We start from the raw sequence: 25,739 nt of genomic DNA, 5'->3' as shown, positions 1-25,739 counted from the left end.
CACACCCACTGTGTCTCACTGTGACTTCATACTGAATTATTCTTCCTTGCTTTCTTCGATCTTACTTCAGTCAATTATGTTTGTTGTTCTTCCGATTCACTTGCTACAGACCTATCATTTTTAAAATGCACTCAAATACACCATTCACCGCCCACCTGCCTAATGCAATACCCCCATTCGCAGCCATTTCCATTTTTGTAAACATATCAGTGAGTTGTTTCATTTGTTCTGTAGAAGTATTTCTTGTCCAGATGTTCGCTGCTGATCCATTGTAGTGAGGCGCACAATCGTTACGTCACTGTCCGGGGTTTCCTAGTGAAGTGAACCCTACGGCGTCATGGCGGAGGCCGGTTCTCGGAAGACCCTGGATTGAAATGCCAGCTTTCTACAATCGCAGTTGACCAGCGAGCTCTAGACTTTGTTTACATCTAAATCGGGAAGGGGGACTTATTCGGATTTTGGAAGGAGAGTAAAAACCAACACTGCACCAGTTCTTCCGAACTGAATCGTTCGGGGCTGATCTCCCTGACTGGGAGATAGCTAGCTAGCGTAAGGTAGCGTTAGCTATCGCAGCTGCTAGCTCGCCTGTTAAATAAGAGAAGAAAGGATATCTGAAGCGGAAAGGCGGATTTAAACAACAATTCCATTGGAGTTTGCCAGGTAACCGTAAATAACATCTGGTAACACACCGCGTGGAGTTACTTATCCCCTAGTTCAGTGAGAAAGTAAGCTAACGTTGCATGTTGATGTGGTAAAAGCCGCGAGAAGTGAGCGGCGAATGAAAACAAGATGGAAGAGGGTGAAGTTAGGTTAGCTAATTTGGTTTTGTGGGTTTAATAATGAATACTAAATAAGTTCAGTACTCAAATGTAGTCCACTACTTGCACAGACATTTGCATAGTTAAATGTATTCTACTGTTAAACGCGGGTATCGACTATAACCGGAAAGTGAACATTCCAGCGGGTCCCTTCTAAGATGAACTAGCGCAAAGTTTTGTCATTTTGTTAGCTTCCGTGCTAGCCTCGTGCTTCATAACGTTAGCTAACGCTAACGTTACTTTCCTTGGCAACCTTAGTAAACTCTGGACTACCATCCCTCTCACTTAATGTTTATCGAACCCGCGTTAAATAAAATATAGTGCACGCCATTTAACGTTCGACCCGCATGGTTGCGGCACATGTTATGGAATTATATCGCCAACTGTTGCTTTAGTGTTTTACAAGTGTTATTATTGTGTAACGCAGAAAATCATCATACGAGCTAACGTTAACAAACAGTAATTAGTTAACGTTATTCATGATCATGTGGCAATAAAGTGGCCGTTATTAATCAAACCCATGGTAGCAATACGATAATGTCGATATTTGTTGCGGTATATTGCTTTCCTTTGGAATTCAGCGATAAAATAGTGTCTGGCGCGTTGGCTGTGTCTGCATACATTACTGCCAACGTACCCCGCCAATAGATAATATTGGCGTCATTAGCCGGTATTAGCTAGTTAGCTACATGCTAAATTGTAGCCACACTAAGACTTGATGACACAAAGGTTGGCATAAGTCCGTTTAGTATGCGATATTTTTGGGCTTGTCTCAGGCGAATGTCTTTATTTAGTGTTTAGAGTGCCCATGGAGCTTCGTGTGGATGTGAAAACACGCTGCTGCTGCGCAGGCCTGATAGGCCTCTGCGGTGAGGAAAACCAATACAGCTAACGTTAAGTTAACAGTTAGCTAACGTTACATGGAACTGCAGCTGTTCACACAGTCTCTGGTTTTAACTTTATTCATAAGTCAAAATAAAAATACGTGTTTTTGTGAGCTACGGAGATAGTTACCGTTTATCAGTGCTAAAACGGACACCCTAAACTACTTCTCACAAATAGTTTCACAAAATATCCTGTGGTTAAGTGTATTGACAGCTCTACTAGGACCGGGCAATAGTTGGTCAGAGATGGTATACTGAGCCGTAAATGCATTTGCCTGTGTAAGCGTCGATGATTAGCTCCTGCAGTGTGTTATCAACAAGCACACTGACTGCTTCATCCGATTCTCTTCCTACATACTGCGGGGAAAGCGTAATGTTACTGAAATTAGTCAGCTTTGATCAAGGCACAGTCATGGCCTTTCCCAGACAGTATATCTAACGTCTTTAATGTGTATCTTGTCATACAGGTTAACCACGTGGAACATAATACTACAAGTTGTCAGGGGGAGTCTATATATTGGACTTCAACATGGCTGGTCGCAGTGAGGATGAAAGTGTAAGCAACAGCAGTGGAGAGTCAAGGTAAATGAACTGATCAGATTTCACAAAAGGACATCAGAGTAGTTTGATGATGGTGATACAATCTTTTGTTTTTTATAGTCCAGTCTCAGATGACACAGCTGATAATATATTGATTATATTAACTGTGTATCAGACCCTTTTTGTAGACATTAGACTGGATAAGAATACTTTCATACCACTTGTCTCCCATTTCTGTGTTTGGGACACTGCCATCTTCAGTTTATTTCCATTGAAATGTGTCTTTTATAAAGTTACAGACTGAGTCTAATGGAATGCCACTGTTGTTAACAGTATTGTTGCAACTTAACTGAACTTAATGATTGAAAATATGCACTTTCACACACACACACAAACATATATACAGATACAGACATCCCTGCTTCTGTGGTGGCACTCCAGTTGCATTAACACAGGTGTAAATTAATGATGGGGCACCTGTCATTGTCAAAATACATAAGCTACAAGCGTGCACCATTTAGCAGTGCCAGAATAGATGCCAATAAAGTTTAATAAATGCCAAACGGTTTTAGAATTATTATTTTTTTGTACCAAGTATTATATCGACACCGGTCTTAAAACATTTCAGTCCAGTATGACAAACTGATTTGTTTTGTGAATGATTCATATATGAATTACTAATGCACAAATATCGAGGGCCAAAGCACAAAACCTCCTATCTGCAGAATTTTCTGATTGCCGGATTTCATTTTGGATGCTGAGATCAAGGAAGGCTGTTCATATTCAGTTTTAAAATAATCCCGCGCTTTATTGAAACTTAATTTAGAGCATCATGTTGTAGAACCTCTTCCAACTTGCACCAAATGATGGAAAGATTGCAAAGATCCTATCTGCAAAATGATCCAGGCATTTTTCAGATAGGTTTTGCTCTTCGGCCATCGATATGTCTTTTAATTATATCTCTTTAAATGTGACAGTAATTCTGATGATGAATCCGGTTCTGGATCGGGCTCAGCTTCAGGCTCCGCCTCAGGCTCCAGTTCCAGCTCCTCCAGCAGCAGCAGCCAATCAGGGAGCAGTGACTCAGGTAGTGGCTCAGACTCTGGCAGCCGGTCAGATTCTGACACAGCGAAATCCAAGGAGAAGATGGAACCGCCAAATAAGTCAAACATTGATGGAGCTGAGGTAAAGAAATTAGCAAAACATGGACTCCTATTTGTTACTCAAACTGGACATGTGGAGAAAATGAGATGAGTCGATCATTACAGCTTAACTGTGAAGTTGCTGTTATATAACCGGCATCGAAGTGTTACACTGTGTGGAACGTTTTGTTAAAATGGACATAGCATTTTCTTGCATCTCTATAGCAACATTACGTCTAATGCGGGGAATAGCTGAAAACATGCAGAGTTGCAATACTCAAGAGTTCAGATGGTTTTGACCTTCGACCTAAACTCTGCAATACTGTCGTAAAGAAGCTCCGCTGTTTCCGGCTTTGCTTTTTTGCACGGAACCAAGCGAGGCTAAAATAAGGCAAAATAACGCTGCAACAGCTGTGTGAAAGGGGCTCGAGTCACATGACACATTTTCAGAGTATCATCAGTGGCACACAGTTCCTTTTTGGGTGTTTGACACAGTGCTTGACTCTTGTCAAGTGAAAGCTTGTTAACCTGTTCACACATTTTTGGTAACTTTCCACAAAACTCATTGATTGCAGTTCTGGAAGTCCAACCCAAGTATCCTAGCAGTGCAAAGATCTGCTATGCTCAGAAAGCAGCAGCTTCAGCAACAGCAGCAGCAGAAGAGACAAAGCTCCTCAAATAGTGGATCTGATGAGGTTTGTTTGAATTGATCCCCAATCTACTTTATCTGTGCTGCTTGACCTTTTTGAGGTATTATCTCTTTAGTGAGCTGGAATTTTTGTAATTGGAGGGGCATAATACATTTAAATGAACTTTCTGTCTTTGATGATAATCTCTTTTAGGACTCGTCAAGTAGCGATGGATCTGACTCAAGTGGATCCAAAAGGAGAAGAAATTCAGCCTCCTCTGGATCGGGCTCTGGATCAGGGAGTGGTTCTGGATCAGACTCATCAGCGGAGGACAACAGTGACGAAACGGCATCAGACTATGAGCCTAGTCACAAAATCAAAAGCAGAAAGCCTCCAACAAAGTAAGTGGACAGTTGCCCTTTAATGGCTTTCTGGTAGGGTTGTAACACTATACTGGTATTCGAATTGGTGATTATAGTACTTTGTACATTTGCTTATTTAGTGTTTTATTTTACATTCTATAGTGCTGCTGACATGTAAACTAATGTGCTTCAGTTATATAACATGCTCTGATTTCAGTCCTTTAAAGGAACAGTGTGTAATATTTTGGGGGATTTATTGGCAGTATTGGAATATTATATTCATAGCTATATTTTCAGTTGTGTACGAGGACCTGAATAATTGTGTTTTCATTAGCATTGAAAAGGCCATTTATATCTACATAGGGAGCCTTCTTACACCACCATGTTTCTACAGCAGCCCAGAACGGACAAACCACACGCTAGCTCTTTGTGAGTGCTAAATTATTAAAGACCGGAGTATTGATATGCCCCGACGATAGTGGTGCTTTTTAAAGTTTTTTTTTAAGTTGAAATGTTTTGGTGTAATTGATTATCACGCTGAAGCACACATCTCCTCTGCTCTCTCTGTCTGGGCTGAGCTTCTACAACCACACACACACACACACACACACACACACACACACACACACACACACACACACACACACACAAGTCAGACAGGCTGCGGTGGAGACACTGAAGACACCAGGTGAAGTAAAGATTACTCCAGTTGACGAGAACTTTGCTCTTTACTGTTCGTGCAATAAAACATTTGTGAGTAAAAAGTCAATACTTTATCAATACATCTGTTTAACAAACTTGAACATGTAAACAAAAGTGAAACCTAATTTAATTTGCTTTGTCTACAGTCTCATCCACCGATGCTATGTTTACACAAGCACAGATGCTCGCTCGGCCAAAAGCATTCTTTTTTTTCTTTTTTAACAAACAAGCTAAAACAGAATCTGTCTGTCTGTAGTCTAACTGTTTAGCTCAGTTTGTTTTTGTAAACGTCTTTGCTGTCTGAGACGAAGCAGCCACGAGGACATTCTTTATAAACTTCACTCAGGAATGTTAGTTATTTTATTGACATTTTAGATTTGTTTCTAGGAAGTTTTAATAGTATTAATAGTGACTTTGCTGTTGTGAACATTACTATTGCTGCTATAGAAACAATATTTAGTTATGTTTAAAATAGAAATACACAAATTCTGTTCTGAATTTATTTGTTAAAAAAAATTATATACATGGTCATGAGTATCAATAAGAGTTGCTACTGGTAGTAATGAAATCCTAAAGATACCTTAATTCTCGGACACACTTGGAAAGAAAGTGGTGAGCGGAGGTGTATTTAGTTGGTTGCAATCTGCAACGCACCACTTAATGCCACCAAATCTTACACACTGTTTGAAGAAGAATCATTTTAACTGAAAATAAAAATGATGATAACAATAGTCTGTAATGGTTATTGTACTGTGAAAATCTCATCCAGTTAAAACCCGACTGCCGGCTACACTTTACATTACAGTCATTTAGCAGACTCTTTTATCCAAAGCGACTTACAATTCAGATCCTATCACATTCATACACTGTAGGCACAGCTACGGGAGCAATTTTGGGGTTAAGTGTCTTTCTCAAGGACGAATCGACATGCGAAGCCGGAGATCGAACCGTCGATCCTCTGATTGAAGGGTGGCCCTGCTCTCACAGGCTTACATTATTCTCTTAACTATCTCCCATTGTAGTGGTCACTCACCTCAGCCATTTAGGTATTGATCATAGGACAGTTTAAAGGAATACAAAGAGTGGTGTGAGTTTAACTCTGGCCATGTATTTTTTGTCATTTCTTGTCAGAATGAATTATCGGAATGGGAAGAAAAGCAGCAACCAGAAGAAGAAATCCCAGAAGCATTCTTCCTCTGAGGATGACGATGATAACTACAAGAAGGGGGCTTCTGCAGGGCAACGGCGGCAGGCCACAGTCAACATCAGCTACAAGGAGGACGAGGAGCTGAAGACCGATTCAGACGATCTCGTGGAAGTTCTGGGTGAAGATGTCCCGCAACCTGAGGAAGACGAGTTCGAAACACTGGAGAAAGTGATGGAAGGCAGGATAGGAAGGAAAAGAGGTAAAGGGCACAGATTGATGATTTAACTATAGCTCTTGACAGGTGTTTAGCCAGGTATGGAATTTCAGGATTGTCATCACATTTTGAGAGTTGTATGGCGAATCAGGGAATTTGAACATTTCTTTAGAGGAAGTTAGGAGATACCAAGAAGTCAGTTTAGAAATCCAGTGTGACGAAACAGCTTGAACTTCCTGTTGCTCTGTAAAAAAAACACACAAAAAAACACAAAGGGTTCACCCCAGTTGTAAGAATGATTATAGAAATATGTTTCACAGTATTCCTTGTTCTTTTTTCCCAACAGCAACAGGAAGTGTAACCACTGTGTATGCTGTAGAAGCAGACGGGGAGCCCAATGCCAACTTCAATAGCATCAAAGAGCCTGGTGAGATCCAGTATTTGATAAAGTGGAAGAACTGGGCCCATATCCACAACACTTGGGAGACAGAGGAGACACTCAAGTTACAGAATGTCAAAGGCATGAAGAAACTGGACAATTTCAAGAAGAAGGACCAGGAGAAAAAGAGATGGTGAGAGCTTGGTTATTTAATAAACCAAGAGCATCACACTTTATGAAACTTAATTACAATCGTACAGACCAACGGTAGACCAACTGTTTTACACACCGTCGGTCTTCTACTACCCTCTGAGCAGCAGGACAGACTACTAGGACAAATATGATGACAACCACATGACAAAAGTAATCTTAGGTCTCAGTGTCCCCCCTGGTCAATACAATGACCATACCCTTGCTAAACCCATACCTAAACTTAACCATTTTCATTCTAATGTCCAAACCAAATGTCACCATCTAGTCATCTTTGTCCTATCTAGCTGTTCTTGACATGTTTTGTTCATTTAAACCTAAAACAATTGTTAATGTAATGTCTCAAAACATACATACGTACATAAAAACATTTTTTCCAGTTGAACCTGTGTTCCGACTGGCAGTGTAATCTACTGATATAACTGTAATGCGACAAGACCCCATGCAACCATCTGCTCCAGGTGACTGATGGCAGTTTTGGCCATCTCCATTGGTTAACATTTTAATCACATTTGTCTCCTGAGCAATTCAAAAAACGGACGCCTCATTTATTTAAATGGCATATTGTTGATATAGAAATTTGAATGGGTCACCTTGGTTCATCTTTTGGTGCAGCGCTGTCAGCGTCTACATTTAACTAGTCTCTTTGTGGGATTCAAACCGTCATCTTCTGGTAACAAGCGAATCAATTTTTGCTGATAAATTATTTTTATTTAGCACCCTCTGAAAAAATAGTTGGTTTGGCGCTGATAAGAAATAGAATACAAGGCCATAGCTTATTTTCTAATGCATTTTGTCCTCTCCCCAGGTTAAAGGCGGCTTCACCAGAGGATATAGAGTATTTCAATTGTCAGGAAGAATTGATGGATGACCTTCACTCTCAGTACCAGCTTGTAGAACGAGTCATAGGTGCACATTCTACCTCACTTTGATGTATTTTTCTCTGAATACATTTAATGCCATTGGATTTGTGCAACTAAATAAGTCCCTGAATTCCCTTTGAGCAGGACATTCAAACCAGAAGTCAGCAGCTGGTTACCCAGACTACCTATGCAAGTGGCAGGGTTTATCATACTCCGAGTGTAGCTGGGAAGACGGCGCTCTGATCGGCAGAAAGTTCCAGAAATGCATTGACGACTACATGAGCAGAAACCAGTCCAAGAGCATTCCATCCAGAGACTGCAAGGTAATGCACTGCCAAGTCTCCTTTGGCACTGTTGGTAATGCATTATATCTTGAGTGAGCGATTTGAATTTAGTTTAGCTTGGTGTGACATCTTCTGGGTCCGTTTCCAGTCTGAAATAAACTGAACTTTGACTGAAACACTGACTATTACCAACTGTTGTTCTTTCCTGTAGGTGCTCAAACAGAGACCCAGGTTTATGCCCATGAAGAAGCAGCCAAGTTATATAGGAGGTGATGGACTGGAGCTCCGAGACTACCAGTTGGACAGCTTGAACTGGATGGCTCACTCCTGGTGCAAGTACGATTTAAGAAATCCTTAATTCTCAATTTGCATCATCTGAATGTCCATTCTGTAATACATCCCGCAGTCATATGCTGGAAGCACCATCTGTTGGCAGTGAGTAGCAGGTCCACACTCTGAGCTTATGCTGTTTCTCTGTTCTATCTTCATTCATAGAGGCAACAGTTGCATCCTTGCTGATGAGATGGGTTTAGGGAAGACCATCCAGACAATCTCCTTCCTCAACTACCTGTTAAATGATCACCAACTGTATGGACCCTTCTTGCTGGTTGTGCCTCTCTCTACACTTACCTCCTGGCAGAGAGAAATCCAGCTCTGGTCCCCTCAGATGAATGCTGTGGTCTATCTGGGAGACATCAGCAGCAGGAATATGGTACGATGCTTCAAACACCTGTTACACAAACACAAGGTCTTCAACTCTATTGATACAATTTCCTTGTCCCCTTCTCAGGAATTGAAGGTTAAAATGAATGGATACTAGGGCTGGGCAGTATACCGGTTCAACCGGTATACCGGTTTTAATTTCCCGTACGATATGAATTTTTCATATACAGTCATACCTGTCTTCCTATGGACGGAGCTAGTTGTCTTAGCTGTATTGAGAGGGAACCCTAGTCATGGTCATAACTTTATAACAACAATTAACAACCCACAACTAACGCTCTTTTAACAGGGAAAAACACCATGACACAACAGTTTGTGACAGATAAACAATTTGTAGCACTAATGAGTACATTTATAAAATTTCTCCGCCGAACTGCATGCTGGGTAAAGCTCGCTAACAACAGTCTGCTAACAGCTTGGAGAGGCTCTGTCGCGGCAGTAACGTTACATTAAAGAACAGAAAAGAGCGATGCAGGATGAACAAAGACTGAACAAAAGGTATTTAGGTCAGATACATATGCAACGCTGATTACCGTAATATGTGTGGTATTTGTTATAAATGTACGTTGCTACATAGACGGTGATAAGAAGCTGTACATGTAGCGGCTTCTTCTTTAAATTCCACTGGCGGATCGCTACCAACTTGCATAGGTGCATACCGCCACCTACTGTACAGGAGTGTGCATTTTCAGGGAAACCTTTTCTTCATTGTTCTGATAATAATATATAAATAACTAAAGAAATAAACCTAAACAACGCCTACCGTACTAACAACGAAATTTTACGGTCTAATCCCGTTTCTTTCCATGGAGGGGCTTAGGGCCCAGGGGAATGTAGGTGAAGAAAACAGGAAGTGACGGAAGGGAAGACACACCACGCAAACAGCTGTTCACCGCTCGCTGGCCTGTCGTTTCTTTTCGGCGTTAATTAATTAATGCTTTAACGCGGAAAGAAAATACCATGATATAGCGTGAAACCGCCAGAATCTTACAAAATACCATGATATGCATTTTTGGTCATACCGCCCAGCCCTAATGGATACCAGCAGCAAAAGCGTCAGTTTGTTAATGTTTTTCTTGTTTCTTTGTGTTTTCATTTAATAGATCAGGACACATGAGTGGATCCACGTCCATAGCAAGAGACTCAAATTTAACATCCTTCTCACAACATATGAGATTCTTCTCAAAGACAAGGTCAGCAGCTGCTTCACTTAATCATGGAATATGTGCTTGCTGTTGTTTGTCACTTAATTGCCTTTATTTATGACACGCATGAAATGGTAAAGTGCAGTATGATATTAATATATGTAAAACTTGTGACATTTGTGCTTCTCCAGTCATTTTTGGGCAACGTTAACTGGGCCGTCATTGGTGTGGATGAGGCGCACCGACTGAAGAATGATGACTCCCTCCTCTACAAGACCATGATGGACTTCAAGTCCAATCACAGGCTTCTGATCACAGGAACGCCACTGCAGAACTCCCTGAAAGAGCTCTGGTCCCTGCTGCACTTCATTATGCCCGAGAAGTAGGCCATATCAATTGTTATGCTGAGACATACCGAACTTAAAATCAAACCCAGTTTTAGAATCGGGTACTTTTCTCAATTTCGTTTTCCACTGCCGATAGCACCATGTAGGCGGATTGTGCGCTGATTGTTATAGCGATGCTGTGTGAAACGCCACACAAACATTGTGTTCTCTTGCTGGATCCTTTCAATGGCTACAGAGAAACGTCTACTACGTCATTTGATCATGGCTCAATTTTGCAGGCTGCCTTTTTTTAGGGCCCGAGCTACCGACAACGTCGGGCCGCGAAGGCCCTATTGATATTGTACCCGTTTGGGTAAACGTACGCATGGTTGGAGGACTTGCCATGTATGACAACTCACCAAAGTTTGGGGATGTGTCAGGCCTGGTGAAAATAGCCATCTGAAAAATAATGCATCTTTCTGTGTTAAGAAATGGCTCTCTAGCGCCCCCTACAAGTCGGACCGGCGAAGTATGTCCCATTAACTTGAAACTTTTTCGTTTTGCATTCGACCACTAGGGGGCGCTACAGTAAACCTGCAAAGCCTACTGGCTAAAGGAAATGCCTGATGTAACTTTGGACTTGTTCGGACTATTTGCAAAGCGTCATTTCCAGCATCAGGCGGTCCACGCAGGATTAAATCCGTCTCACTCGCGGACGCGCCATCAGACAGTCGCGGCCGTTCTCGGCCGCGCAGGCCGGAGTCCCGCCGGCACCCCCGACGCGCTGCAGATTGCGAGGGCCCGTTCATCGCTGCTCGCAGCTTTAATTTTTTATTTATTTTTTTTATATATCCTGGTGGAGTGACTATAAAGAGAGAGAATTGAAGTGTAGATGTGACACAAACGCTTGATTTGATCATGAATCCAGTATATGACACTTTATGAATTACACTGCAGTCTGGACTCTCCACAAACAGAGTGACTGCTGACTCACATGAACGGGTCCAATGTGGAATGAATGCGCATCTGCAGGTCTGCAGGTAATTTAGCCTACGTCTCCTGTATGGAATGTCTCATTTGGTCCTGGTCTCACTCACTCTTCCCCTACTCATAGAACCGAACATCTGGTAACTACTAATTATTTTTGTGCAATTTTTTTCTTTTGCAAGATGTTACCCGTGGAAACAACTTCAGCAATATCTGCTGCCTTCCATTCATAACGCAGCTTCGCTTGCTCAACAGAGCAGCTTTGACTGTTAGGAGCACAGAAGCCTTCAGCGATGTTGATAGGCTGTTACTCGTGACGTGTATTCAGATAATGCCGTGGGCGGGGTTTTGAGTGAGACCAGAGTGGTGACTGCTTCAGAGCCAAAGTAGTGCATTTTATAATTAATTAATTTGATCGGCAATCAGATTTAAAAGAAAAGGTGACAATGCTGAACATCGAAGTCGATTATCAGTCAGTCCTTGATACCACTGTCAGCTGCAAAAGAGCACACTCACTACAGCAAACAGTGATGTGCACTAGCAGAGGTCTGTGAAATTCTTTAGAAGAACTCTATTGATTTAATACACCATGGGTGTCTTTACAGGTCTTGGGGAGTACTGCTGCATATATATTTTTTAAAGTTCTATCTCGCCCTTTGTGTCTCCAAAGGGAGCTGTGTAAAGTCCGATGAATGAAGTGTTGTCAGTTGAGTCAACGTCAGTTGGGGCTGAAACGGTCCTGATGTACAATATAGGTGGTATATAGCAATACATCATGAAACACTTTATGAAACAAACAAGCCCATGAGACACTAAATCAGTTTGGCGCATTTTGTTTTAAGGACTAAATGAAGAATTAAATTCTGTATCTTGTACCATGAGATGACTTTATTGCCACACTACCACTGATGTGTGTTGTATGTCTTGTTTGTCAAGGTTTCACTCTTGGGAGCTGTTCGAGGAGGCGCATGGTAAAGGCAGGGACTCGGGCTACACCAGTTTGCACAAAGAGCTGGAACCTTTTTTACTGCGCCGAGTCAAGAAGGATGTGGAGAAATCTCTTCCTGCCAAAGTGGAGCAGATCCTCAGAGTGGAGATGAGCGCTATCCAGAAACAGTATTACAAGTAAGAGCTGAACACGTCCCTGTTAATACAAAAACATGTAGATATGACATCTGCTTCAGTTCAGTTGATCTGTGTTCAGCTCTTGCTTGAGTGATACACAGAAGACTTTGTCATTGTAGGTTATGATTTCTAGTTAATCAAATATTGCTGCGAGATAGAGATGCACCAGTTGCAATTTTCTTGGCCGATTGTACTTTGATTCATCTACAATGGTTATATGCATAATGTTTTATATATATATATATATATATATATATGTATATTTATTATTATTATTATTATTATTATTATTTTATTTTTTTTTACTTTTATTTTTTTGGTTCTTATATATTATAAGCTGCTTAGATCTAGTGTTCATAGTTCCCCCTCTAATCTATTTTATATTGCTGTGAAGACATCTCCTTCAAAAAACTGTTTTTATTGAAGTTTCTCACCAAAACCTAAATTTTACAAAACTACATTTGAACACATCATGATGGCGTTAACATCATGATTGCGTTACAATTTACCATCACGCAATACTACATTTTACAAAGTCAATGCAACCTCAGTTTAAATGAGTTGTTTTTGCTCCGCGCTGTAAGCAGACAAGCCAACACTCTGTGCAGCATGCATGGCGATGAATAACAATATAATAACTCTCTAATGATGTTAGTTGGTCCTCCACGGCTTATTTTGAACTTGCAATTGCTACAAATTGCAAGCTTCATGAAGACATGACATGAAGTCATCACTCACGCTGAAGAACTTCTACACAGACGACATATTTTCTGTCAGTAAAACTAACGTGTGTATATGTGAAGTATGAGGGTTCGGCTTTGATTAGCTGCGGATCAATCAACTATAATTTATACTATAGTGATGTATGTTTATGTGTTTGTGATCAGATGGATCCTGACCAGGAACTATAAGGCTCTGAGCAAAGGCAAAGGCAGCACGTCAGGCTTCCTGAACATCATGATGGAGCTGAAGAAGTGTTGTAACCACTGTTACCTGATTAAGCCTCCAGATGACATTGAGTTCTTTAGCAGAGCTGAAGCCTTACAGGTCTGTTTAATTTACTTTATTTTGTTGTAACATCAGGGTTTCTGTTAGTTCTGCCGCAGTAAATATTTGTATTCACCTAAGGAATTAGGGTTTATCGAAATCATATATATATATATCTATATATCTATACATCTACATCTATATATCTATATATGTATATACATCTACATCTATATATCTATATATATATATATACATCTACATCTATACATCTATATATATATATACATCTATACATCTACATATATCTGCTATGTTTCTGCTCAAACTGTATACCCAGATGTATTGTTGCTCTCACAGATTTCATACCAAATGAACACAGTTGAGTGTATATTGATTTCCTAATGTTAATTGGAGAGGATGGACCAGTAATTGTTTGCCACTCTTCTCCTCCGACAGCAACTGATCCGCAGCAGTGGGAAGCTGGTTCTGTTGGACAAACTGCTGGTGCGTTTGAAGGAGCGAGGCCACAGAGTTCTCATCTTCTCCCAGATGGTACGGATGCTGGATATCCTGGCTGATTACCTGAAGAGCCGACAGTTCCTCTTTCAGGTAGTTACTCACTTTGCTAACATAACAATCTGACATACTGTACACGCATACGCAGATATGCTCCACAAAAGCAGACCAGCGCGGCAGAAATGCGAAATGCCATCTACATATTTCTGTTGTAAATTTCTGAACGTTATGTTTTAAATTTGTGTAGAGATTAGATGGCTCCATCAAAGGTGAGATGAGGAAGCAGGCATTGGATCATTTTAATGCTGAGGGCTCAGAGGTAAGTTCTATGCACTGTATGCAGTAAATGTGCTTTATTTGAATACACCAGGACTGTATCATGTATGTTGAACCTCCAATTGTTTGCCCAGGATTTTTGCTTCTTGTTATCAACACGTGCTGGTGGTCTGGGTATCAATCTGGCATCAGCTGACACAGTAGTCATCTTTGACTCGGACTGGAACCCCCAGAATGATCTCCAGGCCCAGGCCAGGGCCCACAGGATCGGACAGAAAAGACAGGTAAGTAACAGCAGCCATAAACCTCACTACATTTACGGACCATGGAGTTGGTAGTTAGTAACACCATGTTCACTGTGGCTAACAGAAGCTGTAGCTACCTCACAATCAAAGCCTTAGACCAGAGGAACACTGAAAGTGTGAAGCAGCGAAAGGAAATGTTATGTAAGCATTAGCAAAAACTGCAGCTCCACTCAGCTGAGAGGCGTTGGCCGTTTTACAGTGTTTACTTAAGCAAAAGTAGCAGTGCCACAATTAAATAATACTCTGTTAGAAAGCCTTTAAGTCGGTTCAATTCCATTCCATTTATTTGTCCAAAAAATAAGTCCAAAAGCACACATTGGCCTCAGAAGGCGTTACATTTAACGTTTGAAGTACAGAAGTATTTGACACAAAATGTACTAGCATAAAAAGTACTCGTTATGCAGAATGGCCGATTTGAGAGTTATACATTATTAGACATATTATACCTACTTGATGGGCATTTTCATCTATAATAATGCATCAGCTTTATGAGTGAATGTACAGTATTTCCAATGAAATGTAGTAGAGTATAAAGTAGCAATTAAAACAAGTACCCAAACTTTGTGGTACTTAGTTACTGTGAGGAATGTCAAACTGTTATGAAAGTCTCTATGTAATCATGATGCCTCTATATAACCTACATAAGTAAACGAGACCATCAGAGAAATGATTGGCTATTCCTATATAGTCATTTAAATTATTTTTTTTTATCAGTGCCACCGGGTCAGATTCGGCACGACAAAATCATGCAGGTTAACCAGAAAGTCCTTCAGCTCAGACTCTAGTGGGGCTCCTGCTGGGAGCCGACACCACGCTAAGGGAGACCCAGGCCGCATTGCTGGAGAACCAGACCTTCAGACCTTGCGGCAGTAAATTGAGAGGTTTTCGAAAGGGACTCTGGTGCTCAGAAACACTACCGCTTTTGTCCACAAGGACCGCTAAAATCAACACTAAGTGAAAGTTCCTCATTGTAGCTTTGAGTACAGTGTTTCAGTAAATATTCTTACGGTAATTACATTCCACCACTGCGATTGGCCTGTCTGGCCCTACTCGGATAATCCCTGGTATATACATAGAGGTAGATATAAATGATCTACCTTAACCAAATTCTCTGTTTCAATGTGTTTGTATTCATATTCCACCTTTGCTTGTGGACTGGCAGGTGAATATATACCGTCTGGTGACGAAGAGCTCAGTGGAGGAGGAAATCATTGAGAGGGCGAAGAAGAAAATGGTGCTGGATCACCTTGTCATCCAGAGGATGGACACTACAGGGAAAACTGTCCTCCATACCGGTGCTGCTCCCTCCAGGTAAGCAACGCATACCTCCTTCTGCTGCCTGACTGCCTTTCCTCCTTTTGCCCACATCCCTCTTGAACTCAAACTTCTGGTGCTTGTTGACAAACTTATTATTTTCAAGTCATGTCATTGAGTGCAGCCTTTTTTATCCACCCAAAAAAAATCAAGTGATTTCATCCGTAGTGTTTGTACTCCCCTCAAAAGTTACTGCTACACTTTGCTGTTTTCTGACGTGTCTTTTATGAAATACAGTTCAGCACCATTCAACAAGGAGGAGCTGTCTTCCATCCTGAAGTTTGGTGCTGAGGAGCTTTTCAAAGAGCCAGAGGGTGAGGAGCAGGAGCCTCAGGTATGTAGTTGTACACTGAATGATGTTTGTGTATAATCACAACTTTTCTCTGAAATATATTTCAGTGGCCTTTTCTGCTCTGTAGGAAATGGACATCGACGAGATCCTCAAAAGAGCTGAAACCAGGGAAAATGATCCTGGACCCTCCACAGTGGGAGAAGAACTGCTGTCTCAGTTCAAGGTATTAAAATAAATGTATACACATTTAGTTGTGATGTTCTGTTCTTTAGCAATTTAACATTTACAGTTGTGACTTGACTTGTGCAGGTGGCCAACTTCTCCATGATGGACGAAGAGGAACTAGATATTGACTCTGAGCGTAGTCATCGGAGTTGGGACGACATCATTCCAGAGGAACAGAGGAGGAGGATGGAGGAGGAGGAGAGACAGAAGGAGCTAGAGGAAATCTACTTGCTGCCTCGCATGAGGAATTGTGCCAAACAGGTACACAAGCAGTCCTGCTTCATATAATAACAACTTATGATCATTTGTGTGCTACTCAGTGGTATTTTGGGTTCTTAGTGAACTTCCAGGCAATTTTCTTGGTTTGTGTTAACAGACAAGCTTTAACGCCGGTTCGGGACGGCAGAGCAGGAACAGGAGGTACTCTGGGTCTGACAGCGACTCCCCGTCAGACCGAAAAAGGCCAAAGAAACGAGGACGGCCTCGGACCATTCCACGAGAAAATATCAAGGGCTTCAGCGACGCTGAGATTCGGAGGTGATTATATACACTCCAGAGTTCTCAGGGTGGCTTTTAATCTACTTCTCCTCACATTTCCCTGTTTACATCTCTGTGAATTCTTACAGGTTTGTCAAGAGTTACAAAAAATTTGGAGGACCACTGGAGAGGTAAGCCGCGTCCTATTTTCTCATATTGTTTTTAACAATTAAAAAATAACATGCCAACAGTCTGCTCAACAAGTGTCTTGGTCACTCAGGTTGGATGCTATTGCTCGTGATGCTGAACTTGTGGATAAGTCTGAACATGATCTGAAACGCTTAGCAGAGACCGTTCACAATGGCTGTGTGAGAACACTACGAGAAAACCCATGTGGACCAGAGAAGACTTCAGGTAACATTGTAGGCCCATGATAGGAAGGTTGTGTATGTTGTTTTTAACATATGTAAAAGTTAAAGCCTGTCATGCTGTTATTCTGCATTACTCAGTTTCTGAAAAGTGAAGTCATGTGCAAGTGCCTTACACTTGCATTCTTTCTACCGGCCACCCTCCTTTTTGTTCACTCTAAGAATTTGATTTATTTTTTTATTTTTGAGGACATTGAAGAAATGGGGGATGTAGAGCGGGAGGAAAGACATGCAACAAAGTTCCCAAGGCCAGAATCAGTTTAGTCCATCAAGTATCGCGTAATTGTGGGAAATGTTGTATTTTCTCCTAGCCCAAGGTGAACTCTGCAAATTTGCTCAATCAACAGTCCAACCCCCAAAGTCTTCAGTTGACAATGATAAAAAACTGAAGAAGCTTTTTTTAAGATATATGACTTGATTAAATACAGCTTGGGAAGACACAGTTCCTATCCTAATATAGTTTCCAATGCTTTAGGTCAGAGGTCTTCAACAGGGGGTCCCCTAGGCGGTCCACGGAGGTACTGCAGGGGGTCTGCGGAATGTTTGGTTGATTAGACAATTATTATTTTTTTTTTTTCTTAACATGAATGTGTCCATTATTTTAATACTTCAGTATTGTATTTAAGATAACAGGTATGTTTATGCATGGCAGTGGCACTAATAGACCATCACTCATTTTTAATTTCCACATTTATGTTTAAAATGCAACCGTCAATTTGAATAGCTTGTATGCATGATTATCATGCAATTGACAGACAATGTTGATATTGGCATTGGTATCAGCTGACAAGGTGTGTTTATAAATGGCAGTTGCACGGCACCCTACTCACTGTACTTTGCACATGTTTAAAATAAAAACATGAATATATGAACCAAGGGACTGCAGATGCAAATTAGCTTAAGCTACAATCTGGTACAGTGCATCGAATGAAGACATTTATGTTTAAACTGTACATGGTCTCTTTTAAATAAATAAAAACCTGTGTATTATTTGAATAGCTTAGTATTGAATGCACAATAAAGAGGTATGTTTATACATGGCACTAGGCCCAGTTTAATATAAAACACAATTTTATACAATTTAAATAGTCGGGGCTCCCTGCTCTATCTCTCTATCAGTTTGGGGGTCCTTGGCCTGAAAAACGTTGAAGACCCCTGCTTTAGGTGAATAGGAATCCATTTTATCATCTGCTGATCACAGGCCAGGGATGCAATTTTCCAAACCGCATATAAACTGTGGTTTGCACACATCGATAGGGCTATAACCCATGGTTTCAATACGCATGGTACAGTGAATCATTTCTTAGACTGGTTGTCTTTCGCATGATTAAATGGCTCATAAAGTATGAAACTTTAAGAGCTCTGTTGTTTGACCACCAGGAGGCAGAAGAGGGAAGGTGAAGGGCCCTACATTCAGGATCTCTGGAGTCCAGGTGAATGCCAAGCTTGTTCTCTCCCACGAGGAAGAGTTGGCTCCACTCCACAAGGCCATTCCTGCTGACCCCGAGGAGAGAAAGAAGTAAGGTTCCCAATAAACTAAATGATTTCTGTTCGACGGAATTGGGCACCACAGTTTATTTTTATTGGTCTGTGTAATATCCAATAATTTAATGATGCATAGGCTGTCATATATCAACCGACCATTAGGGGTGTAACGGTACGCGTATTCGTATTGAACCGGTCGGTACGAGGCTCACGGTTCGGTACGCATGACGAACCGAATACGTTTGAATCAACAAAAAAAAAAAAAAAATTAAAAAACCTTTATTTAACCAGGTAGTCCCATTGAGATTAAAAATCTCTTTTGCAAGATGTAAGTAACAATACTACATAACATTAAGGAGCAGTTTTAGTTTTTGATGCTTATGTGTTGCTAAGAAGACACCCCAGAAGATGGGTCACTCAGGTATAGTTCCATCATTGTTCAAAGTCAAAGAATAACTTCATGATGTTAGTTGTAATGAATAAATATATTTTAAAATCAAGTACATTTCTCTGGCATTTATAGTTTTCTACTGTACCGAACCGTGGCTCCACTGTATCGTACCGAACCCAACCGTGAATTTTGTGAACAGTTACACCCCTAGTGACCATGTTACTAAAAATGACCAAATATATTTGAATATCTAAATCTTAATTCTATGTGTTTTATAGGTATATGATTCCATGCCACTCAAAGGCAGCACACTTTGACATTGAGTGGGGGAAGGAGGACGACTCCAGCCTCCTCATAGGAATCTATGAGTACGGTTATGGCAGCTGGGAGATGATCAAGATGGATCCGGACCTCAATCTCACACACAAGGTGAGTTCAGGCATAAAACATATCTAATCTCCCTATGTGATCATAGAGGGGCATGTATATTGGCTTGTTTTTTTTCCTTTCAAATGTCGGTACAGAAGCAAGTGCAAATTATTTATGAGTGTGATGTATTTGTGTTCAGTTGTTTCTGAATACATTTTTAAAAATGTTTCCATTGTTGATCAGCTCCTACCAGACGACCCTGACAAGAAGCCACAGGCCAAACAGCTCCAGACCAGAGCAGACTACCTCATCAAGTTGCTAAGCAAGGACCTGGCCAAAAGAGAAGCACAGAAACAAGCAGGGACAGTAAGTACATGTGAAATATCCTCTGCATCACGATCTAGGATGCTTTTTTCCCTTTTCAAATTGAATATGGATAGATTAAAATGTATGTCTACCAGAATCTACCATGCCTCTTTGTATGTATGTAGGCTAACTCACGGAAGAGGAAACCAAGAAGTAAAAAGAGCAAGAATCTAAAGCCTGCTAAGACAGACGAAGTGATGAAGAGCACGTCCTCAGATCCCCCATCGGACAAGAGGTCGGATGATGAGGAGGAAATTGAGGAGGAAAAGGTAAATTTTTATACCACTCACACTGCTAACTAATGAATTATTCCTGTTTTCACTTTGGAGTTTATATGTAACGCGCTTCGACTCTTTCAGGAGGTGGCACCAGTGAAGGCGCCGGGCAGACGGAGCCGAGCAGACAGGGTGGTGGTGGTGAAGGAGGAGGAGGAGGAGGAGGAGGAGGAGGACGACGACGAAGATGAGGAGCCTGAACAGGAGGAGGTTTCTTCATCCGGGGAGAGAGAGGTCATAGAAAAAGAGATCAAAAAAGAGGGCAAAAAGGAGAAGAAGGAGGAAAGTTGGGACATTAAAGAGACAAAGGAGCCAAAAGATAAAAAAGAAACAAAGCCTCTGGAAGTGGTACATAAACAGGAGGAGAGCATGGAAAAGGTGAAATAAGACTATGAACCATAGATTCATGAAAGTAATTCATAATTATGCTGAAGTCTGCCAGGGTAAATAAGTTAAGGACAAAATACGATGGATTGGTTTGAAATTCATGCTTAATCCTTTTCATCAGATGGAAGTAAAGACTGAGGTACGAGAACGAACAAAGAAAGCCTCTGATGTGCCAGTTCATATTACAGCAAGTGGGGAGACTGTGCCAGTATCTGAGGAGTCTGAGGAACTGGACCAGAGGACCTTCAGTGTGGTATGTTTCACTGATTGCCAAATATTTTTTGTTCAACGTTCAGTTTATGGCATATGCTGTATATGTATATGAGACTCTGGCACTCGGTGAGACGCAGTGGCACTCGGTGGCACTCAGTGAGACTCGGTGGCACTCAGTGAGACGCAGTGGCATTCAGTGGCACTCAGCGAGACTGTTACTGGAAATACTGTTAAAACCATGACCAATACATAGTGCATGTATGTAAGTGTTGTATGTTTTGACGAATGGAATAGCAGCATGATAGAAATATGAGTGATGCTCAACATGTTGCATGAACATTGCAGTGTAAAGAGAGGATGCGGCCGGTGAAAGCGGCCCTGAAGCAGCTGGACAGACCGGAGAAAGGGCTGTCGGAGCGCGAGCAGCTTGAACATACAAGACAGTGCCTCATCAAGATCGGAGACCACATCACTGAGTGTCTGAAGGAGTATTCCAATCCTGACCAGATCAAACAGTGGAGAAAGTTAGTAAACACACACACACACACAGAGTTACGCTGACCGTCAATGGAGATTTAACATCGGTCAATGTTAGTGGTGTAACAGACTATTGTCGATCCGTGATCCATACGGATCCCTTCTCCCGGTTCAGCACACATGTGAACCTCGGATTAATTACAGTTAACGTTATCCATTCCAGCTTTACTGACCATCTTTATCCACCAAAAGTCAGTAAAATATGAGTTCAGGACATCATTTATGTTTTTATAATCGCCATTCACAATGTAATACTATCAGTGTTTAAATCATAGACTGTGTAAGAAGGTTTAAATTGACAGAAAGGGTGCAGCACCGCTAACAGCCAGCAGACCGAGGTTCCATTCAGTTACATTGTGATGCGTTCAGGCTCTGTTCAGTGAAAATGAATATTAGGTGAAGGTAAATTATGACGTTATCATGATGTGTTCATATCTAATCTTGTAAAATGTAGTGTTAGTGATAAACTTGAATAAATCCAGTTGTTTTGAAGATGTTTTCACAACATAAATAGATATTAGAGATGAATTATGATCTGTTTACACTACCTCAAGGCAGATTATAATACAGCATTAAAATAGTAATGACAAGATTTGTTTTCATCATCAATAAAAATACAATATTTATTTCCTTTATCGTTTGAATTGTTTTTATAAAGACAAAAACACTAGATGACTATAACGGAGTTGGATCCTTGTAGACCGGCTGTTGCACCTCTAGTCAATGACTTGAATGGGGTACAAGACTTGCACCATGGTTCATATGTTCCATATGTTAAGTGGATGGTGTTTGTCTTTCACAGAAACCTGTGGATATTTGTTTCCAAATTCACTGAGTTTGATGCCAGGAAACTACATAAACTGTATAAGCACGCAATCAAGAAACGACAAGAGAACGCCCAGGTATGTGCAGGCCCTGTTGTCATTCTTACGTTGGATTCTTACGTTGGATTACAGTGTGACATCCTTTAATGACATGTATAGAAATTCATCATGACAATGATTCTTTCTTCAGGCAATGGAGCAGAACACTAGAAGTATAACCACCCATGGCTTTAAGCATGCAGGTACATTCAGTTTCCCTCTGCTGTACATGGATGATATAAAGAGTAAGTTGACACTGTACTGATAATTTGTGGTTTTGGTCCTCAGATATTGAAAGGCTGAAGGACAACTCGCACCAGGACGATAGCAGCAGGGACAGCTACAGCTCCGACAGGCATCCGCCTTCAGGTCGATACCACGAGAGCAGCAGCAGTAAGGAGAGACACAGCTTGGAGTCCCACAGGAAGACCACAGCAGGGGAATCCAGGAAAAGACCGTACTCATCCTTCAGCAACGGCAAAGACCACCGAGACCACTACAGACCAGACAGCAGGGACAGAGACAGACAGGACAGGTGAGGGACAAAACACACTTTGAATTAGTTGCATTTCTACCCTCTGATGTCAGCCTACCGAATTCCAGCCTGTTAAGACCATTCAATATACAAGATAAAAGGAGGGGGCTGATCAGTGCTCAACACTACAGTGGAGGAGGTCAATCTGTTTCTGAGGAAGTCTAAAGTTCCCATGTCTTGTCCCCACTTACTGATTGAAGGTATCATGAAGCCACATTATCGGGTGCAGTTTGTAAACGGCATTCAAAATTCCTCCCGCTCAATGAGCGAGCGAGCAGGAAAGAGACCAGAGTGATGGTCAAACGAGATTGTCTGTCTGTCTAATCATGAAACATGAGTCAATGTTCTCTCAATGAAATTGATCATACATTATGAATCGCTGAAATTATTCATATCACAATTTGCAGGGAAAGTCTTTGAAGTACCACAAGCTACAAAAACAATTACATTTCATCAGAAGTTCACTCAACCAATCAGCTAGCATCTTTAATGGTCACATGGTAATTAAATGAGTCAACAAGGGCACCAAAGTATGAATTAATTTGTCTTCATATAGATTTAGGTCTTATTGTCCAGCCCTAGTGCAATTCTTGTTTTTTGTTTGCCAAGTGTCCTCTTTGCTGCTGAGTCATGCCGATGCTTTGTGTGTGTGTGCAGATACTACAATGACAGTAAGCACAGGAAGCTGGAGGAGTTCCGCCCCAGCAGAGACCACCGGCTGGACGTGAAGGACCATTCCCACTCGGAGCACCGCTCCTCCTACCGCTACCACTCAGACTGGCAGGCGGAGCAGCGGGCCTCGGCCAGCGGGCCCCGTTCCCCCCGGGACCAGCGCTCGCCCTACGACTCCCGCTCGCCCATGGGACACCGCTCGCCTTTCGACTACTCGTCGGACCACAAGAGCACACCGGAGCAGATCTGGAGCAGCCGCAAGACATAACAGGAGCTGCCCGGGTCTGCCAGTAGCAGCCATAGACTCATCAACACAGCAGATGCCTTACAGGGACTGTGGACTCGGACCAGAAGCTGTCTGAAGCGCTGTGTTCCAGTCACTTCAGCGCGGTGATCCTCTCCTCGCTTCAGCTGCAGCTAATCTCGCTAACCCGGGAGACGAACGCCAGGGAGCAGCTCAAACAGGCAGAAGAAAATAATAATGAAAAAAAAATTCAAAGCATATTTTTGTATTAAAGAGTTTAAAGCGGCATCGCTGTGTGCAACAGCGAGCAGCATTTTTCTGTTATTTTTATAAACTTTTTTTTAACTCTGGAAACTGAATTGACCCTGAGTGCTGCCTCATATTCCCACCAACCAATGACACTGGATCCTGTAAATGACTCTTCTCTATGTGTGTCTGTCTCTATCATGCCTAATGTAATTATCTACCTTATTTAAGTGTTGACGCGATGAGAAGTCGGTGTCGCGTGAATCGCATTACAAGTTGATGTAAAGGTGTCTGGTTGAATCCAGCCCGGGCTCAGGCTCACCACCTGAAGTACCTCATTTACAGCATTTCTCATTTTCCTCAGCAGGTTTTCTATTTTCCACAAGGCGTGAATTATTTAATAACATATCCTAGCTGTAAAAAAAATAAAATCACCTGGATTGTTTTAGTTTTTTTGGAGAGCAAGGTGTATCATGTTTTTTCCCCCAAGCTACACTGTTGTACATTTTTGTAAAATAGTAAATCAGTGGTCTTTTTCCTCAGGCTTTTTGGATTTATTATGACTTTTTCCCATCAACTCAGGCTTTTTTGTCGTTCTATGAGTGAGTTCCTGTATAATAGTTTTTCATGATAATGCTTTCAGAATATTACTTTTGGTAAAGGGAAATTTCTTTAATGATTCTCAGTTTTATCCTGTAGTGCTTAGCTCTTTTGCCTCAGTGTGTCCAAATCAGTAAGTTGGAAGGAACTGACTTTTGAAATCAGTCTGAAAAAAGACGGTTGTCTTTCACTAGAAGCACCTGTTGGATCTTAAGCTCCACTTTTTACACTTTTTTTTTTCTTGACCTTTGTTTTCTTTTCTACGTAGGCAATAATGTCAATGTTTCTATGCAGCCAAGTATATTTGTGGTGAACCAACCAACTGAATGAAGTCACTGTTATGGTTCACACTGTTGTACATAAATTTCCTCTATATTTCAAAATGACTTTACACTGAAAGTGCATGAGTTTTTATGAACCGTTTTATATAATTGTTTATGAAGCCATTAAAATCAATCACTGTACTCACTCGTACCAACTCTCTTAAACATGGTGTCGACTGCTTGCTTCTGCCCGATTGAACACATGGGAGGTTGATTTTGTTCCACTGAACAAGCGAAGGCCGAGCTGACAATCACTGCAAATAACAGTTTGATTTTGACTGGCCATGTGTCACTATGTCGTGATGTTTGCTTGAATGAAACAGGATAGCTTTATGTGCTCTCTGCAGAATGCTGGTGGTGGTTATTTGTCCTCCCTCTGACCAGAGCAGCACAAGAGGTCGTCTGGGAACCGGAAGGTCAACGGTTCAATCCCTGACTGGGATGTGTCACGTGTCGAAGTGTACCTGAGCAATACACTGAACCCCCGGCTCCCCGGGCGCCTGTCATTGGCAGCCCACTGCTCCCTATATACAGGGATGGGTCAAATGCAGAGACACATTTCCCCCTTAAAGGGATAAAGATAGTATATATTCTATTCTTGCTGAAGGAAATATGAAAACAATTTTCTCATCAACAGTTCAAACGGCATTTCAACTGTTTCAAACTTAAACACTTTATTTTCATGAACATATCCTTCAGTTATTTTCCTGTTGGGAATCACACGTCTAATATGTCTCTAGGCTTCACTATGCGGCCTGATCGGTACAGTCTGGTTGTTTGGGACCTGTATGACCTGCAGGGTCCTGCTGTACTGTTTGAGACTCAGGGTCCTCAGGTGAGAAAGGGCAAGCTCAAATCGTGGCAGCGGCAGCTAGTACAGGCACTTCCTGTTGCAAGCTCAGCTGTATGTGGCAGCTGCCACTAGCTGCC

At 41.5% G+C, this 25,739-nt stretch overlaps 1 protein-coding gene across 1 annotated transcript; it reads left to right on the top strand.

The window, feature by feature from the left end:
• The first annotated feature begins 338 nt into the window (after positions 1-338).
• On the top strand, positions 339-24,959 carry chd1 (chromodomain helicase DNA binding protein 1). Its single transcript, XM_079289878.1, has 36 exons — positions 339-660; positions 2,170-2,284; positions 3,220-3,427; positions 3,960-4,079; positions 4,227-4,414; positions 6,209-6,483; positions 6,785-7,010; positions 7,836-7,936; positions 8,035-8,213; positions 8,386-8,510; positions 8,670-8,886; positions 10,001-10,090; positions 10,234-10,424; positions 12,292-12,480; positions 13,368-13,527; positions 13,927-14,079; positions 14,234-14,305; positions 14,397-14,546; positions 15,730-15,878; positions 16,119-16,215; positions 16,301-16,396; positions 16,483-16,659; positions 16,775-16,935; positions 17,025-17,066; positions 17,156-17,289; positions 18,684-18,822; positions 19,458-19,608; positions 19,792-19,914; positions 20,040-20,183; positions 20,274-20,567; positions 20,698-20,829; positions 21,135-21,313; positions 22,129-22,228; positions 22,341-22,392; positions 22,478-22,724; positions 23,382-24,959. The coding sequence occupies exons 2-36, from the start codon at positions 2,232-2,234 to the stop codon at positions 23,662-23,664; spliced, it is 5,397 nt and encodes a 1,798-aa protein (XP_079146004.1). The 5' UTR covers positions 339-660; positions 2,170-2,231; the 3' UTR covers positions 23,665-24,959.
• The last annotated feature ends 780 nt before the right edge of the window (positions 24,960-25,739 follow it).

Source organism: Melanostigma gelatinosum (genome assembly GCF_949748355.1).
Source record: "Melanostigma gelatinosum genome assembly, chromosome: 18".
Lineage (NCBI taxonomy): Eukaryota > Metazoa > Chordata > Actinopteri > Perciformes > Zoarcidae > Melanostigma > Melanostigma gelatinosum.
Note: the sequence above shows the minus strand (reverse complement) of the source record. Positions and strands in the feature narration are given on the sequence as shown.

What these genes read in the sequence shown, in the direction of transcription:
- chd1 (XM_079289878.1), top strand. Translation starts at nt 2,232, where the DNA reads ATGGCTGGTCGCAGTGAGGATGAAAGTGTAAGCAACAGCAGTGGAGAG. An exon ending in CAGGATAGGAAGGAAAAGAG is followed by an intron (nt 6,484 to 6,784) that starts GTAAAGGGCACA and finishes TTTTCCCAACAG; the next exon opens with CAACAGGAAGTGTAACCACT. An exon ending in GTGAGGAGCAGGAGCCTCAG is followed by an intron (nt 16,216 to 16,300) that starts GTATGTAGTTGT and finishes TCTGCTCTGTAG; the next exon opens with GAAATGGACATCGACGAGAT.